The sequence below is a fragment of the Micromesistius poutassou genome (assembly GCF_964030765.1).
Source record: "Micromesistius poutassou genome assembly, chromosome: 19".
NCBI classification, from domain to species: domain Eukaryota; kingdom Metazoa; phylum Chordata; class Actinopteri; order Gadiformes; family Gadidae; genus Micromesistius; species Micromesistius poutassou.
The window spans coordinates 11600425-11616951 of NC_140289.1; the positions used below are offsets into that span (position 1 = coordinate 11600425).

General features: G+C 46.1%; 1 protein-coding gene across 1 annotated transcript; it reads left to right on the forward strand.

Annotated features, from left to right (window-relative positions):
* The first annotated feature begins 4045 nt into the window (after positions 1-4045).
* On the forward strand, positions 4046-9751 carry nsl1 (NSL1 component of MIS12 kinetochore complex). The gene is made up of 6 exons (XM_084484176.1): positions 4046-4249; positions 5177-5246; positions 7960-8090; positions 8908-8962; positions 9094-9170; positions 9349-9751. The coding sequence occupies exons 1-6, from the start codon at positions 4070-4072 to the stop codon at positions 9577-9579; spliced, it is 744 nt and encodes a 247-aa protein (XP_084340302.1). The 5' UTR covers positions 4046-4069; the 3' UTR covers positions 9580-9751.
* Positions 9752-16527: the final 6776 nt, after the last annotated feature.

A 16527-nucleotide genomic window follows, 5' to 3' on the forward strand; every position in this document is an offset into this window, starting at 1 on the left:
CACACACACACACATTCCAAAACAAAGTAGCTTTAGCCATAGATAAAGCGTGTGTCTGCGTGTGCGTGTGTGGTTGCCTATGTGTGTGTGTTTGTGCAAATGTGATAGTATTGACACAATCTGCTTCACTTGGAGACACACCACTGAGTGTCCTTGTCACACCTGTGTCACGCGGGGGACCAGGGTCACACATCTGGGTCTGTGTGAGGCTCTGTTTGTGTGAGCGCTCCTCTAGTCCTGAGTTTTTTCTTTTCTTTTCTTTATGAGGAGGATTCACAACAGTACAATTATAGAGGTCAGAGACACATAATCACCCCATTGGCCCATTGGTTAAAGTTTAAATTGGCTTGTTTGTTCACTGTAAGTCTCATCGCTCACTCACTTCCGATGAGGAAGAACCATGGGAAGAACCAGGCACGTGCACACATAGGGCCCTAGGGGTGCTTGAGCCAGTGGCGTAAATATCGACGGTGCAACCGGTGCAGCTGTCCGGGGCCCAGACGCCGTCAGGGGCCCATGGAGGAATAAAAAATAAAAAAAATAAAAAATAATGTTTTTGTGAATTAAATAGCTCGGGGCGGGTCGGTAAGGAAGGCTAGCTGAAGGCTAGCAATCGCACCCATGTGCGATTGCTACCCCTACTCTCATTGGCTGAGAACGTTTTAGACTCAATCAATATAAGGTCGCGGGGAGACAAAGCTCTGTTGGTTTGTATATTTTATTTTCGTAATGGTAGGAAAAAAACAATACTTTATTAAAGCATGCAATTGTGATGTAGAACAAAATTAGTTAACTTGTGTGGTGTCTTGTCATTTGTTTACCCGTGTGCCATGGCAACGCAATTGCTACCTGCTGTAGTAGTATTCTCAGTGACTGCGTTTACATGGACAACCTTAACCCGATTATGGACCTTATTCTGATTATGGTAGTATTGCGATTAAGGTGTTTACATGAGTTATTAAAATAATACTCTGTTCATATTCCCCGTTTAAATGTAGCCCAGCATAGACTGATTAAGCAGTGTTTCTCACAAACACTGAGAACAACTGCATTCGTTGCAAATGTAAACGGTATCTGTTCGCGTACAACATAACAAATGTGAGACTTGTGTGTCACGAGTAAACAACACGCGTTGTAAGTCACAGGGCTGCCAACTTTTAGGTTTTGGCCGGAGTGAGATTCTGTAGAATCTTGTAATGCATACATTTATAGCAGGGTCCGCGGGTGTAATTGTTGACGGGGGGAGATGGAGGGGTGTTGGATTGCGGGAGATCGGCATTGTTGACGGGGGGGGGGAGTGTTGGATTGTGGGAGATCGGCATTGTTGACGGGGGGGAGTGTTGGATTGCGGGAGATCGGCATTGTTGACGGGGGGGAGTGTTGGATTGCAGGCGATCAGGATTGTTGACCGGGGGGGGGGGGTGGGGGGGGGGGTCTTGAGGTTTCTCCCGCTGTCTCACTCTACCGTCGGGGAGTTTGGAAAGGAACGAACGTGTCTCTGCTTTTTTTTTTTTGCCGTGAGAATTTGGATGTGTGGCGTGTGTGCGTGTGTAAACAGGCAAAAGCGTGTGTCACACGGTGAAACCGTGAGAGTTGGCAGCTCTGAAGTCAGTTTGTTGCCATAATGTGACTCAGTTGTCGGCTTGTCGCAAAATGCTGCGAATATTCTGAAAGGACATTATAATGCGATTAAGGTGTATACATGTCTAGAATGTGCCTCAATAATCAGAATATGATTGGAATACTCCACATACCTTATTCAGCTTATGCTTATTCCGAATATGACCATAATCTAATTAAGGCAATCGGAGAATGGTGTTTACATGGCAGCGTCATATTCTGATTAAGACCTTATTCTGATTAATATCGGAGTATTAATATCCATGTAAACGCAGTCATTGACTGAATCTTTGGGGGGGCACAAAAAAAATATTTGCACCGGGGCCATCATCATGATGTTACGCCACTGGCTTGAGCCCTTGCCCTTTTTGCCTTGTATTCAAAAGTGCCCTCTGACTCAGCTCTGAGTGTTCTTCAACAATCGCGCCCGCAATAGCGCTCGTCCGCGATCCAACCCCCCGTTAACAATAGCGCTCGTCCGCGATCCAACCCCCCCCCACCCCGGCACCTGCCCCTCAAAACTCCTGTGCACGTCCCTGGGAAGAACGAACCGCGGTGTGGACCAACCCATTTTTAAAGAAGGGGCCAAGGGGATTATTGAAATTATTAAAATTACAATATTGTATGATTTGTGGCTTTGTTTTAATTCAGATTCATTCATATCAATATATATTAGTTCAGTGTATGCATAATCATTTTGTCATAGAGGCTACTGGGGGCTGTGTGTGGGCCCTAGTGGGCTGTGGGCCCTTATAATTGTCATAACCTTTCCCCCCTATACGACGGCGCTGAGTGTGAGTTTGATTGTAAATATGCCTTCTTGCCTATGCAACTCAATCAACATCCATCCAGTCCGGAGAAGCCTTCACCATGTTTTGAATCTCAACCTTACCTGACTCATAGGCTTGGTACAGTATTCCATTCATCACACTCATTTCCACAACCTGTGCATGTGTTTGTCAGCGTGTGTATATGTGTTCTACTTTGTGTTCCAGTGTATTTTAACTGTATGTGTGAGTCATGTGTTTGTCTAGTCATTAGAAAACGTATCCAGATTTTATGATTTTATGATATGATTTTTATTGATTTTATTTTCCTAAATGAGTTATGTTCCTTAAAAACGGTTGAGTGAGAGTCTTCTGCAACTAAGGAAATCCTACTTTGTTTTTCACTCACATATGTTCCTATATGGCTGAGCAGGAATCTAGTGATAAGACTCGACAAACTATTGTGATCGTGATGCTGATTAAATTAAACCAAATATAGTTTTACACAACATCTAGTTGAGTTTAAAAAGTCGTTAAGTAAACACAAAGTTAACATGAACACAAATTGCAGCATAACTACAATATTGTCAAGGGATACATACTGCATGACAAAACAGCAGCACATCAAGCACTTCATACAGTGCGAGATCACGACACCGTTATGCAACAGTAACAAAGTTATTAACAGCGACCTCAATTATTTTGCTTTCGAAAAGATGTTCCTTGCTTCAAAGACACCGCAGCCCGGTTCGTGGCCCCCCAGGGTCGTGGGACAAAGGGAGCTTGTTGTTTTACCTGGACCCCCTGCGGGTCCCTGGATACATCCAGCCTTTCACGGTCTCATGCCTTGAAGGCGAAAGAACAGGAACAAATAAGCAGAGGATGGAACACAGACAAAAGGTTCCCAGCGCACCGGGGCCCCCCCCGCGGTGCGGTCAGGGGTGAGGCGCCGACACAGCTGAGAACCCACCGGCTCTCGAACCGCCGCTGGGAGAGAGGCGAGGGTGGGATGGGGTGGTTATCAGGTCCACACCCAACATGAAAACAAACACTCAAGGCCAGATGGGCTGCGGTGCCTTTCAGAAGCAGAGGACGTGAACCTGAGGCGTGACGAGTGAGGAGGTCTCAGTCGGAGCAGTGAAGAGGACTCTTTTTTAGCACTTTAGTCCAAAGTGGACGTCATTTAGTAGAGGGGGTTAGGGGTTTAGGCATCTTGCTCAAGGACGCCTACCGGCAGGCTGTGGACATTGACGTGCATATGTGTAAGTCACAGCTAGTTAGTGTGAGTAGGAGTTTTAGCAATTATATTTGTAGGAGCAGCGGTGGTAGTGTTCGGTGGTAGTGCTAATAATAGGTAAAGAAAATAAAAATAATACCCAACATAATATTACTATTCAGTGATTACCTGTATCATTCCCCATTCAGTTTTTCAAATGTACCATTTTTTTTTAGCGAAATTATTTGAACAGCCTACATTGGCAGTTTGCGCAAAGTCTACATGAATCTCAAAGTGAAACAGCGGTGGCGAAAAAAAAAGAGGATAGAAATATAAGCGGAACTTTGCTCGATTGTGCATTTGTTTTATGAACGCCTTTGGCCGTTGAACAGAGCGGGGCGACTTCCGCTTCCGGCGTACCGTACAAACTGTGAGGCGGTAAACAAAAAAAGGTAAACAGATCAAGATGGACGTGACAGAAACAATGTCGAACAACGACACACAGGACAACAGGGTCCAGGTGGACTCGAAGAAAGCCGTCGTCGAGCAGATACTGGAATACAAAGAGTTACTGAAGACGGTGCTGAACGGGCAGGCGGACGTCCCGGAGGAGACCCGGCAGCTGCTGCGGCGCGAGCTGCTGGCGGTGCGTCCCGCCGTCTGAGGGGGGGGGGCGCGAGGGGCTGGTGGTGCGTCCCGCAGTCTGAGGGGGGGCGCGGGGGGCTGGCGGTGCGTCCCGCCGTCTGAGGCGGGGGGGGGGGGGGGCGCTGGTGGTGCGTCCCGCCGTCTGAGGGGGGGGGCGCGGGGGGCTGGTGGTGCGCTCCAGGCAACCCGTAACCGGGGTTTTCACGACCTTCTAGCCGTGGAAGTGCCCTGGAAGTTAACGGCAGTCAAACCCGCAACTCACTACCCGTGAACTCGTAACCAGATCGATGTACTAGTTACAGTTACAGCTCGTGTCCCTGGAACGCAGCGTTAGAGCAGCGATGCCCAACCTCAGGTCCGCGGACCGGAGCCGGTCCGTGGACCCGTTAGGACCGGGTCTTGAAATACTTCCAGAAAAGGCTAAAATATAAATTATATATAGGAAATAACATGACTCGTATAGCCCATATATATATATATGGGCTATACGAGTCATGTTATTTCCTCCAACACATAGATTCCATACATGTATTTGTAGTGGAGAAAAGGTAAACACGTGAATTGTTCTGAAAGTTTAAATATTGGTTTATTCAATTCATACAATTAGCCTTTGCTGCCACCTAATTACACCACTGTAAGTTAAGTGTCTTTGCACTATTATGCATTTAAAATTGACCACCGTTCCTCCAAGATTTTATAAATATGCCAGACCTGGGAACCCCTGGCTAAGAGAATGGCTAAAAACTATTTGTTACCTAATTGTGTTAAACTAACCAACTATGACAAGTAAAAAATAACCACTTGTTTTGCTTGTTAGGTCAAAGCTAGTGCAGTCCTTATTCTGGTTACTATGTATGTCATTTAAAAACACTGAACTCCATCAACCGAAGAGCCAATGCTGTAGTTTGGCCTTTAATCGTTTCTGCAGAACTTTGAGGCGGCGGTCCACGACAACGTGCTGGTGAACGGCCAGCGGTGGGAGGACGCGCCCGACGACGGTACGGCCTCGACCCTCGCAGCCACTCTAGTGTCACATGTCATACTCCCAGCATGCCTTTGTGTTAGGGGCGTAGCCATACACAAAGGTCACGGTTCGGTACGGGCCTTGGTTTTTAAGTCACGGTTCAGTATGTTTTTAAGTCACGGTTCGGTATGTTTTTCGGTACAGCAGTTTTTTATTATTTTATTTTTTATTAAACAGTTTTATTTGGCTTTGATTTCTTAAATTGTATCAAACCTTACACAAATGAAAAGACATCAAATACAATTGAGGATAAAAACACAATAAAGTCCAGGACTTATTTCCATTGTGGCTCAACATAAAACAACAAGACAAGACACTCACAGAGTGTGTGATAGTCAATAAAAACATTTATTTTATTTTTTCGTACGTACCGAAATGAAGCGTGCTTCAAACCGTTAGACGCGTACTGAAAAATTTCGGTATGAATACGCGTATCGTTACACACCTACTTTGTATGTCTTGTAATGACCTTTATATAGCAGAGACTTACTCCTTGTGTGCTAATTAAACAAAAGATATATATATATATATTTTGCCTAAATGCTATAAGTGAGCAGGTAGGGGCGTCGTGCTCAGTGATGCCAACAGCTAGACTGGCTCCAAACCCAGTACCTGCTCCCCTATTTGACTTCCTTATTTACCATCTTCAAGGTCCCATGACATGCCAGAGGGGTATTCCATCAACCAAGCTAAGCGTAAAGCCGGGCTTGTTTCACTTAGCCGGGCTTCTTTCAGCTAGAGTTGCGTTCCATGAACGTGATTTAAGGGAATCTCCGCTAAGTAACCATGGCAACTTATCCTACCAAACTAACCAGGGGGGTATTCCATCAACCAAGCTAAACCCAAAGCCGGGCTTATTTTGCTTAGCCTGGCTTCTTTCAGCTAGAGTTGCTTTCCATTAATGTGACGTAAGGGAATCTCCTCTAAGTAACCATGGCAACTTATCCGACCAAACAACCATCAAGCTAAACGTAAAGCCGGGCTTCTTTCAGCTAGAGTTGCGTTCCATGAACGTCACTTAAGGGAATTTCCGCTAAGTAACCATGGCAATTTATCCGACCAAACTAACCTGGTCGGGAGCAGGTTAACTGTCAGGCTAACTTGAGCGGTGTTTCAGAGAAATCCATCTGTCAGCAACAATTGTACCATCAGAAGGTTCCGCCAAGCCTAGTCCTCACAATTTTGTCATAAATGTACATATATGAAGTACAAACAGCGTATATTTTCACTAAGGGTCTAAGATTAAATGACGCAAATGAAATAATTCAATGAATTGCTACCTATTGTTACTGTGGCTATTTTTTCAACACATTTTATACAAATCTATGTATTATCGCGTGATCAGGAATCAGCGGTTGAGTATTTCATAGTATTCTTGGCGTTGGCTTCATTTTGTAATTCCCTTTATTAATTTTATTAATTCCCTAATTAAGAAGATTCAAAGAAATGGAAAATAAATGGCATGAAAAGTTCTTTGATTTCTCTAGTAATCCTTCCTATATTACTAATTGAGTGAGGATTGAATCCCGGACGACCGGGAGCAAGTCCGACATGTTAACTCGAGACTATCTCCCTGCTTTCAAATCAATGGTCAATATTAAATTAAAATATGTTACACTTAATACTACTTATACATTCAACAGATCAGCAATTTTTTTGCCAGGCAGCCTCCCTGTTTCTATTAATGGTTACGGTGTTCCCTTTTTGAGTTATTATATGCGTGTACTCCTCATAGACCTCCACAAGCAGCTTCTGTTCGCCGCTGGAAAAGATCCCGCTCGGTCCTTTTCGGACATTTGATCCATGATTCGACATTCACGGTTATGGGCTGGTTACATATCTCGTGAACGCGCGTAATCCAGGATAACGTTAGCCTGGCTTGAACTAACCTGAGCAAGGCGTGGCTGAACTGCGTTGATGGAACGGCTTAAGCCTCAAGTGGAAGTTGGCTCTAGTTCTAACCGGGCTTAATCAACTAAGCGCCGCTTTCGTTAGCGACTTTGATGGAATACCCCTCAGGTGTGGTGTGACCAGTGGACTGTAGCAAACGTTGCTCATCTATCCGTCACACATCTAGGTGGACACGCCCACCTGTGATGTCATAAGGGGCCGATTTCCAAAACGGCTTGTAACGGCCAATCACACCACACCTGGTGGCATGTCATGGGACCTTTAAAGGTGTGGGTTTCATCTAGCTATAGGGTTGCAGAAAACCGAACACTCTAGTCTCCTCACATTCTCATGTGCCAGTAGGCTCTTCCAAAGTTATCTCTTCATCTACAACCGCATCGAGTAACCAAGTGTCAAGTGATGAGGTTCCTTGATAGATTTACACAATTTAATTAGTCTGAAAAGTATAGGTCATAGCGCACAAGTAAGATACACAAGTTGATTGTTAAGCATTGTGGTACTGTTTCATTACTACTGGTAGCTAGCTAATTCTATGGTGACAAATACACAATAATTAGTATTTTATGGGATTATACACGATATAAAACGTGACTTATGAACACTATATAACATTTCTGCCATGTCTGTTCCGCTACACGCCAGAACAATTAAACAGACTGCATCGTTTGAGTAGGGGTTCACCTCACCTTTATCGTCAAAGGAGAACATTCAGGATTAGCAGAAGTCGTGATGAGATGATGTCACCCCCACTCACGTTCTGAGCGCCCCCCTCCCAGGAGACGAGGCGGTGGTCCTGGAGAACCTTCTGGACGACACGGCGGTGGAGCTGGGCCGGCGCCGCCGCCGCTACCCCCGGGTGGTCCTGCAGCACGTGGTGCGCGGCCTCCGGGCCGAGCGCAAGCTGCTGGTGGGTGGAGCCCCGGGAGCCCTGGACCTGGACCAGGACCTGGACCAGGACCAGGGCCAGGACCTGGACCAGGACCAGGGCCAGGACCTGGACCTGGACCAGGACCAGGACCTGGACCAGGACCAGGGCCTTGACCTGGACCTGGGCCAGGACCAGGACCTGGGCCAGGGCCTGGGCCTGGACCAGGACCTGGACCTGGACCTGGACCAGGGCCTGGACCTGGGCCTGGGCCTGGACCTGGACCTGGGCCAGGGCCTGGACCTGGACCTGGGCCAGGGCCTGGACCTGGACCTGGACCTGGACCAGGGCCTGGACCTGGGCCTGGGCCTGGACCTGGACCTGGGCCAGGGCCTGGACCTGGACCTGGACCTGGACCTGGACCAGGGCCTGGACCTGGACCTGGGCCGGGCCGTTCGTCACATGTTGATCGCGATTTCGATTTTATTAATTTTTTTCCGAAGTAATATAATAATATTAATTATATAATATAATAATAAGTAATTTTTAATCATTATTATTTGTTTATTTATTTTTCTTTCTTTATAGAAATTGCAGAGCAGCCGGGTACATATCTGGACATTATTTTCTATTTGACCATTTTGTGTATTTTTTTTAAGGGGAAATTTCAAAGGTTTTTTTTTTTCGGAGAGAAATTCTGAATGAATGCATCATGCTTTCAAACTCAAAAATAATCGTTTGAATAATCTAGATTTCAATATTGACTAAAATCATCGTGATTATGATTTCTTCCCATAGTGGAGCAGCCCTACCCTGAACCACAGCAGAGACATTAATCGTGGTGATCGTTGTTTTTCAGAGTCTGTATGAAGAGACGGTCAAACCTCAGCAGCTTGTGAAGGATCCATGTCACGGTATTCACCTCTTATACAATCACACACACACACACACACACACGCTCTCACTGAAGGAGCTTCACAGCAGACTGTGGACTTTGCATGTTATCTCACTGTGTGTGTGTGTGTGTGTGTGTGCGTGCGTGCAGAAAGCATCATGAACAGTGTGTCCGCCGCGGCCCCTGGCGTGGTGAAGGAGGCGACCCATGTCACCCATGTCATAAAGGTAAAGTGTGTGTTTTATATTTGTGTATATGTTCTCTATCCCAGCCCCCTAACCCCTTGGTGTGTTTGCGTTGAGACCACAGTTTTCTACTCTCTTGGAGGTCTGTACCATTCATAGGTTGCGTTCTACTGGTGAATCCGCCACGTGAACATGATGAATACGTCTCTTTCTCTTTCAGTCGATCAAAACCCTGCAAAAGCAGGCGGAAGGCCTCCGCCAGGTCCTCAACTCGAAGCCCAGCCAGGCCACTCTGGAGGTCCACGCGGCCGTGTTCGGCCCCGGTGGCCAATCAGAGGCCGACGCTCTTTCCTTGAGCAAAGCCTCGTCCGTCAGGCAGCCAATCAAGAGGGCTGTAGAGGAGGCCACGGCCGCAAATAGTTTTGTCCTGCCTGCTAAGAAGAGCCACTGAGTGACATGTAGGCGTGCCAAGGTGACCGGTGTGATCGGTGTTCTCAAAGTGGTCTTTCCCTCTGCTCTGTAGTTCTATCCCTGTTCTATCGTCTTCATAACGTTATTTGTGAGCACATGTTATTATTACTTTGAAGACGGTATTCGGTCTGTAACAACGTACTTGTGTTTGTGTGTCGATTTATGGTGTAAATAAATAATATACTACCCAACCTGTAGATGTTCTTGCCCATGGGTATGTGGATCCTCCTGAAATGGTGCAGGTACTCTGAAGTATGCAAATGCTACTTTGCGTACTGTAACGTCTGCTTACCTCTCCTGACGACGAGGAGCCAGGAGCTGTGACCCTCTGCCACAACAACTCACCGATCTGACTTTCAGTGAAAAGTACATTAACCATCTTAGTTATTTTTAGTAGTTAAACGCCAATTAAGGGTAGTGTAGTATGTGTTGCTGTTTTGAGTCCAACTTTAATAGACCTCTGAAGAATAAGTCCCGGTTCCCTCGGTCAAATGTCTATGTGAAATAACATGGGGGTTTTTGAATGATCGTACATAACAAACTCTAGGTGGCGGAGAAGTAAAAACTGCATCACGTTTTGAACTACACACGTTTACCATCTAGTTTCGACTGGCTTTTTGGATTGTCGGTGCCGTTAAAGAAGTAAACGATTATACATGCTATTTTAACGGCACCGAAAATCCAAAAAGGCAGTCGAAACTAGATGGCAAACGTGTGTAGTTCAAAACGTGACACGGATTTTACTTCTTCGCCACCTACAGAGTTTGTAATGTACGATCATTCAAAAAACCTATGTTACTTCCCATAGACATTTGACCGAGGGAACCGGGAGCCTCGGAGGCGGGACTTATTCTTCAGAGGTCTATGGATGCTTATCCTATTTTAAATCATCAAGAGAAGTAGCGCGGAATGATAAAAAGATAACCCTAATCCTGCCTGAACGAGCGAGGCCTGCCCGTTGCTGCCCTCTTGTGCCTGAAACGTGAACTTCAGTAACGTGCGATGTGCGTCATAACCGATGGGTTTATAGCGACTTTAAATCGATCTACGTCCTATATACTGTACATCTTACCTCTGCTATGTACATTACATGCGAAAAGCAGTTTACAAAACCAGTAGTCAAGTCAGAAACCCCTTGATGCAACATATTTTTTTAAATGTCTTTGTATCCTAGTTGGCATCTCATCATTGCTTTTGTTTATTTGTTCTGAATGTTTTTTTTTTTAAACCTCAACATGCATTTTGAGAGCTGTCCCTCATAAAGAGCCTGAGTATAGTAATTAGACGGCAGTAACCAAAACGGAATCATAACAAGTAAGGTTGCTAAGCAACAGATAAGCCTAAGATGCACACAGAGGCTACCGAGTTCTTTCTCTCTCTTCCGCGCTCATACGCGTGCACACACACACACACACACACACACACACACACACACACACACACACACACACACACACACACACACACACACACACACACACACAGAAGAACAGGAGACCCAGACATACAGATGCGTTCTGCGTCCTGATAATGGAGAGGGACTGGCTCTGAGTATGATATGCTGTTCTCCCCTTCAACAGGGAGAGAGGTGAATTGGTCAAAACCAACGTGAGGGCCTTGATTGACCGGTGATGGAGGCTGTGTTGCACTAGCAGTGCAACACAGTTTCTTAGCTTGTGACCCTACTTTTGTATCAGAAAGTTATTGTTATTGTGCATCTGCTTTCACACATAGTTTAAACCCCATCAACATAAAATCAACCTCAAAGTATTCACATGGCTGTACTAAATAGTTATTGGTAGTGGTGGATTTCATGATCCATTTGAATGAATCAGTTCGCGTCGGTCAGTTCGCCAAGAAGAATCGTTCAGAATCGTTTGTTCATTTGTTTGTTCGTTCAGTTGTGTTTCCGGTAGCGGTGAATCACGGTTCTCACCTGAGTCGTTCAGACTCAGCTCCTCCCTCGTTCTCATTCTCAAACGAATCACGATCGTGCAATGGTGCAAACGCTCATCAATCAACACAACATTAGCTAAGTTCCTTCGAACGATACGAACAAGATGAACGAGAGAGAACTGAAACATGGAATCAGCTCGGTTTGTTCTTGTTAAAGAGTCGTTCATTCGAACTGATTCGTTCGAAAATGACCCATCACTAGTTGTTGGTAGTTCCCTCATGCTTACGGAAAATTATAGACACAAGTCTGTATAGATATACAGGCCTTTGTGTCACCTTTCAAACCTTTCCAAATGTTTTCCTTTAAATCCAAATTGCACCATCAAATGTCAGCCATAATAACTACTCAATCACCAAGCCGTCGTGACCCACACATTTGATCCCAAGTAGGCTCCTCCCAGAAGTTTGGAACAAACTACATACATCATAGGGCAGTTTCAAGAGTTTTTTTCACATTTACTTGATGACTACTTGATAACTGAGGATGACTCTTCCCTTTTCTATTCTTATACACACACACACACACACACACACACACACACACACACACACACACACACACACACACACACACACACACACACGGAGACAGACAGACAGACACCACCCGCCCTCGCCCACGCCCTTTAAAGATGCATGTGCACACGCACAACCACAGAGATAGCAGGCTATATCTTCACCAATCTGGTTCCACACCATACAACCGCAATTTCTCTCTATAACCTGTCCCCTGTCTCTGTTGTGCCACTTTCTATTTGAAAGTCAAAAAGATATTGTCTGTTATTCACAACAAAGTCTTAGTTTATCTATGTGCGTGTGTGTGTGTGTGTGTGTGTGTGTGTGTGTGTGTGTGTGTATATGTGTGTGTTGGATTACATCATATACACGATGTTGCAAGGAAAGTGTAGCAATCCATGCTGTGGTTTTTGATCCGGAAACAACTGAATAACAATGTTAAATGATTAACAGAAATCTGCACAGAAGGTTGTTCTCAGATTTGAATATGTTTTACAATGCTTTACTTCCAACTGGATTTGACAACAGCCAAGAGAAGAAGTGCGTCACTCTATTTGTTGAACCACATAAGGCAGAGGCCTTATTTGGAAATCAATCACTGCCCAGCCTAGTCTGGATAACCTAATTCCCCATTTGCGGGATCCCAGATGAACTGCACTAGTCTGTGGGGTCATCTCGCAACACGCAGCTCGTCAGAGGATCTGGGCCTTGAGGTTTGGGTGTTGAAACCCATTCGTCATCGCACATCAGCTTGTGGCGTGGTCACTTATCCTTATGCCGCAAGAAAAAGTCATAGCCACAAAGTTCATGATCTCTACCCCCCCCCCCCCCCCCCCCCCCCATTCCCCCCCCCCCCCCCCCCCCCCCCCATTATGCTGTAACCAGACCACAGTGACATGAATGCTCAGACTGAGGAGAAGTGAAACCGTCTATTACAGGGTTTAGAAGAGCTGTTGAAGAGGTTATGGTAACCTCAGCTGGTCCTGTAAAAGTTACAGGAACATTGGGATAGGCCTGTGTCTCCATATGAGTGTGGTTTATATGATGGGATTCCCTGCATTTTGATGTAGAAATACCCTCTGTTTCATCTGTTTGTGCCACTAAGCAACACTAGTTTCTCTGTGTATTTAGTGTGCGTACGGCCGTTCCTGTTGCTCTGATGTGCTTTAAGTTAAATGTGTGGCACTCCCAAAGTGCCCTTGAGCAATGAGCAACCAATTCACTGCCTACAGCAGTGCGTGGGTTTGGCGAGGTCAGGGACAGATGAAACTCAGCTTGGATATATTCCGCTGAGCCGCCGTTCTGGTGGAAAAAGATTGGGGGGGAATCAGTAGTTATCTTTTTATGGAGAGAGAATGTTGTTTACAGACTGCCAAGATCAGCAAAGTGGTCAAACATGTACCAGTAGGTGGTAGTTTCCTGCCCACAATATGCTGGAATTAACATTCCAGAGGTTGATAAAGCAATAACATTATCAAACGCTGTGTAAAATAGTAATCGGTGGAGGCTACCACACCCATGCACATTATAAACAAACATTAACATGGCTATAAAGTCTGTTAAATTGCCCTATTTATAGGTGCAATGGAAACCTTTGGAAGTAAGTTGAATTTATAGAGCACATTTACACACAGCATACACTGACCAAAGTGCTGTACAATGTCAATAAATAAAAAGACAAATAGCAAAAGATAATACAATGCAACAATACAATTTGACCAGAAGTCCTAATATCAAATACAAAAAGGGCAACATTCAATAACAGGGCACACCACATAGACATGAGCAGGAGGTAAATGGTTAGGGGGCAAGGAACTAGTAAACAAGACCTGATGACTGTGAATCAAAATCCTCAATATGTTGCAACGGTTAAAACAGTTCTGTCATTTATTGTCATGATCAACGTCAATCAGAACATGTGAGGGGGGGTGGATTTTCAGAGCTGTCTCGAGGGGGCGGAGTGGGCCATATACTGCTAAGCTATAGAAGTGTTTCCAACGTGTGCTTCTGTAAACCCATCAACAAAGCAGCAATAGCAAAACCAAATGAACCTTTTCTTTCTGGCGTGACAGGTGTACTGATTGCATCTGGAGTGGTGGCTCCTCAGGTAGGTTGCCGAGGAGGTCGGCCAGAGATGGTATCCGTTCATTCGCAGGGTGTCCCTTTGTGTCTCGAGGACATAAGGCCTTAGTGGGCCTGCGGTCAACACCGCACGTGATCGTCCGGTTGCAGGGGTGGCATTTCATGAGGTCGGTGTCGTAGTTTTGACGCTGTTGTTGTATCTGTATCTGTGTTCTGCCTTTTTCAGTTTCTCCACGTCTGCACATCTCGGGCTGGGCCCGGATGGAATGATGGAAGGAACTTGGGTCCTGACCTCTCTCCACTTGAGCTGCTCTGTAGGGCTGTCGATCGGCAGAGCAGCAGCAGGCTAGGCCATGAGAACATGACTTTTTAGGAGACCTTTGGTCGTCCCTACAGCCCACTCAGCCCCCCTGTTGCTCTGTGGGAGATGGTGGTCCGTTTTACGAGCTTACACCTTCTATTCAGTGACTGGCAAAGATGGACTGGAGGTGCTCGGTTACCGCTTCGGATGCTGTGGATGTGCATTTGGTCCACCTCAAATATCTTGAACAGTAGTCCACAACAGTGACTACGTTTTGGTGGTCTTCTGTCTGAAACAGGTCTACTTCTACAACAGACCATGGCTTTACAGGAACTCTGTAGGCAGCATCGTTTTCTTCACGGGCAAACGTGTCACATTGTAAAACACTTTTGCCGACTCTCTGCTGAGACCAGGCCAACACACTGTACTGTTCAGCTCTCATTCTGTATGCGGTTATTCCCAGATGGCCCTCGTTCAGCTGCAGTCTGCAGGTCTGCCCTCGGTGATACTGGGCTAACTGTTACAACGCTGCCGTGAAGGAGCAGGCCATTTTCAGAACTGTGAGCACATCTGAGAATGGCAGCTACATCTTGAACCCACGCAATAGAAAACGTGTCTGGGCATTCTTCCACGCTGTACAGCGTCTGTACAGACGCTGGAGTATGTGGTTGGCCTGGTGTGCCCAGATGTTTCTGAGCCCCTTTCCTGTGACTGGCAGGCTTGCGGTGAGTCAACACACAGGTTGGTTTCTCCCTCTCGCAGTCCCCCTGCTGTGTGGCAGGCCAGAGCTCTAGAAGGAACGCTCGCAGTCCCCATGTCTATTCAGGCTATTTCTGATATTGCGTAAGAGAAACTCATTAGTCGCTTGCGTAAATGCTGTTTCAGTGCTGTGAGTTCATCTAAGCTTTCTGGGGCCAACAAGAGGAACCAGAGGCGTGTGATCATTCTTGATGTGGAAACTTTCCCCGATGAGGGCCTCTGCAGACCCTCTCACAGGTCCATGTGGAGGCCAGCGCCTCCTTCTCAATCTGAGCACATGCATCTTCAGTGCTGCTGAGGGCGTTCAAGGCATACGCCGCAGGCATTCACTCTGCTCCGCGTCTGCTTGCCACTGGAGTGGCACGGCACCCATCCAATATGAGGACGAACCAGCGGAGGCTAGCGTTTCAGTGCTTGGGTCATACAGTGACATCCCTGGATGCTGTCAGTTCTTCTTTGATGCCACCAGAGGCCTGCTGCTGTTGTGACACCCAGGCCCACATGTTTGACTTCTTCAGCAGGTGTCTAATATGATGCGTTTTCACAGCAGGGTGAAGCAGGTTTATCCCTCATACAAACAACCCCTTCATAGTTAGTCTCTGGCATTTCTTTCTTCACCTGCTCGCTTTAATGAGCTTTGGTAACGGCTTTCTCTGGCATCAGTTTCGTAATTGTTCTGATAAGTGTTAACTCTGACGCACCACAAGTCTATTCCTCACCTTTTCATTTCAGGCAGAGCTCCATAGCCACAGTAGGCAAAACAGCGCAGCTATAAAGATGACAGATGACAGATGACAAGCCCAAATCTCGAAAATCTAATTCCTGGGATCAAATTCCTGGCTACATAGTGAGCATCCAGCGTCTTTTAACCGTCTTCTGTTCACACACACTTCCTCAGGGGTAAGGCGCCAGTAAACCAGTATGTCCTCTGCTTACTCTCCCGTCTAATAAATCAGGGAGTTTCCTTGATTTTCTTCCTCTTGCGTTTCTAATGCAGCAGCAATAATAATTATTTTGAAGGGCTTCCTCCACTGCGCCCAGTCATCAGCCTTCAACGGGTATTTCTCTGTTGGGGCACTTGAAACTGATTGAAGTTGCCACCGTGTGAGTTTGCTAACTTTGGCAAAACTTTTTTGATCGGCAAGAAGAAAAACACTCAACTCTGAACTAAACTTGACACCCACACCAGGTACAAAGAAAACAGCCTTGTGTTGAGGATCGACATGAGGGTGTTGCAGCGAGCCAGATGCCAGTCAACCCTCATTTTACTTCCCCCATGCAGCGACAGTACATCATGCAGAAGGTCCCCTGTTT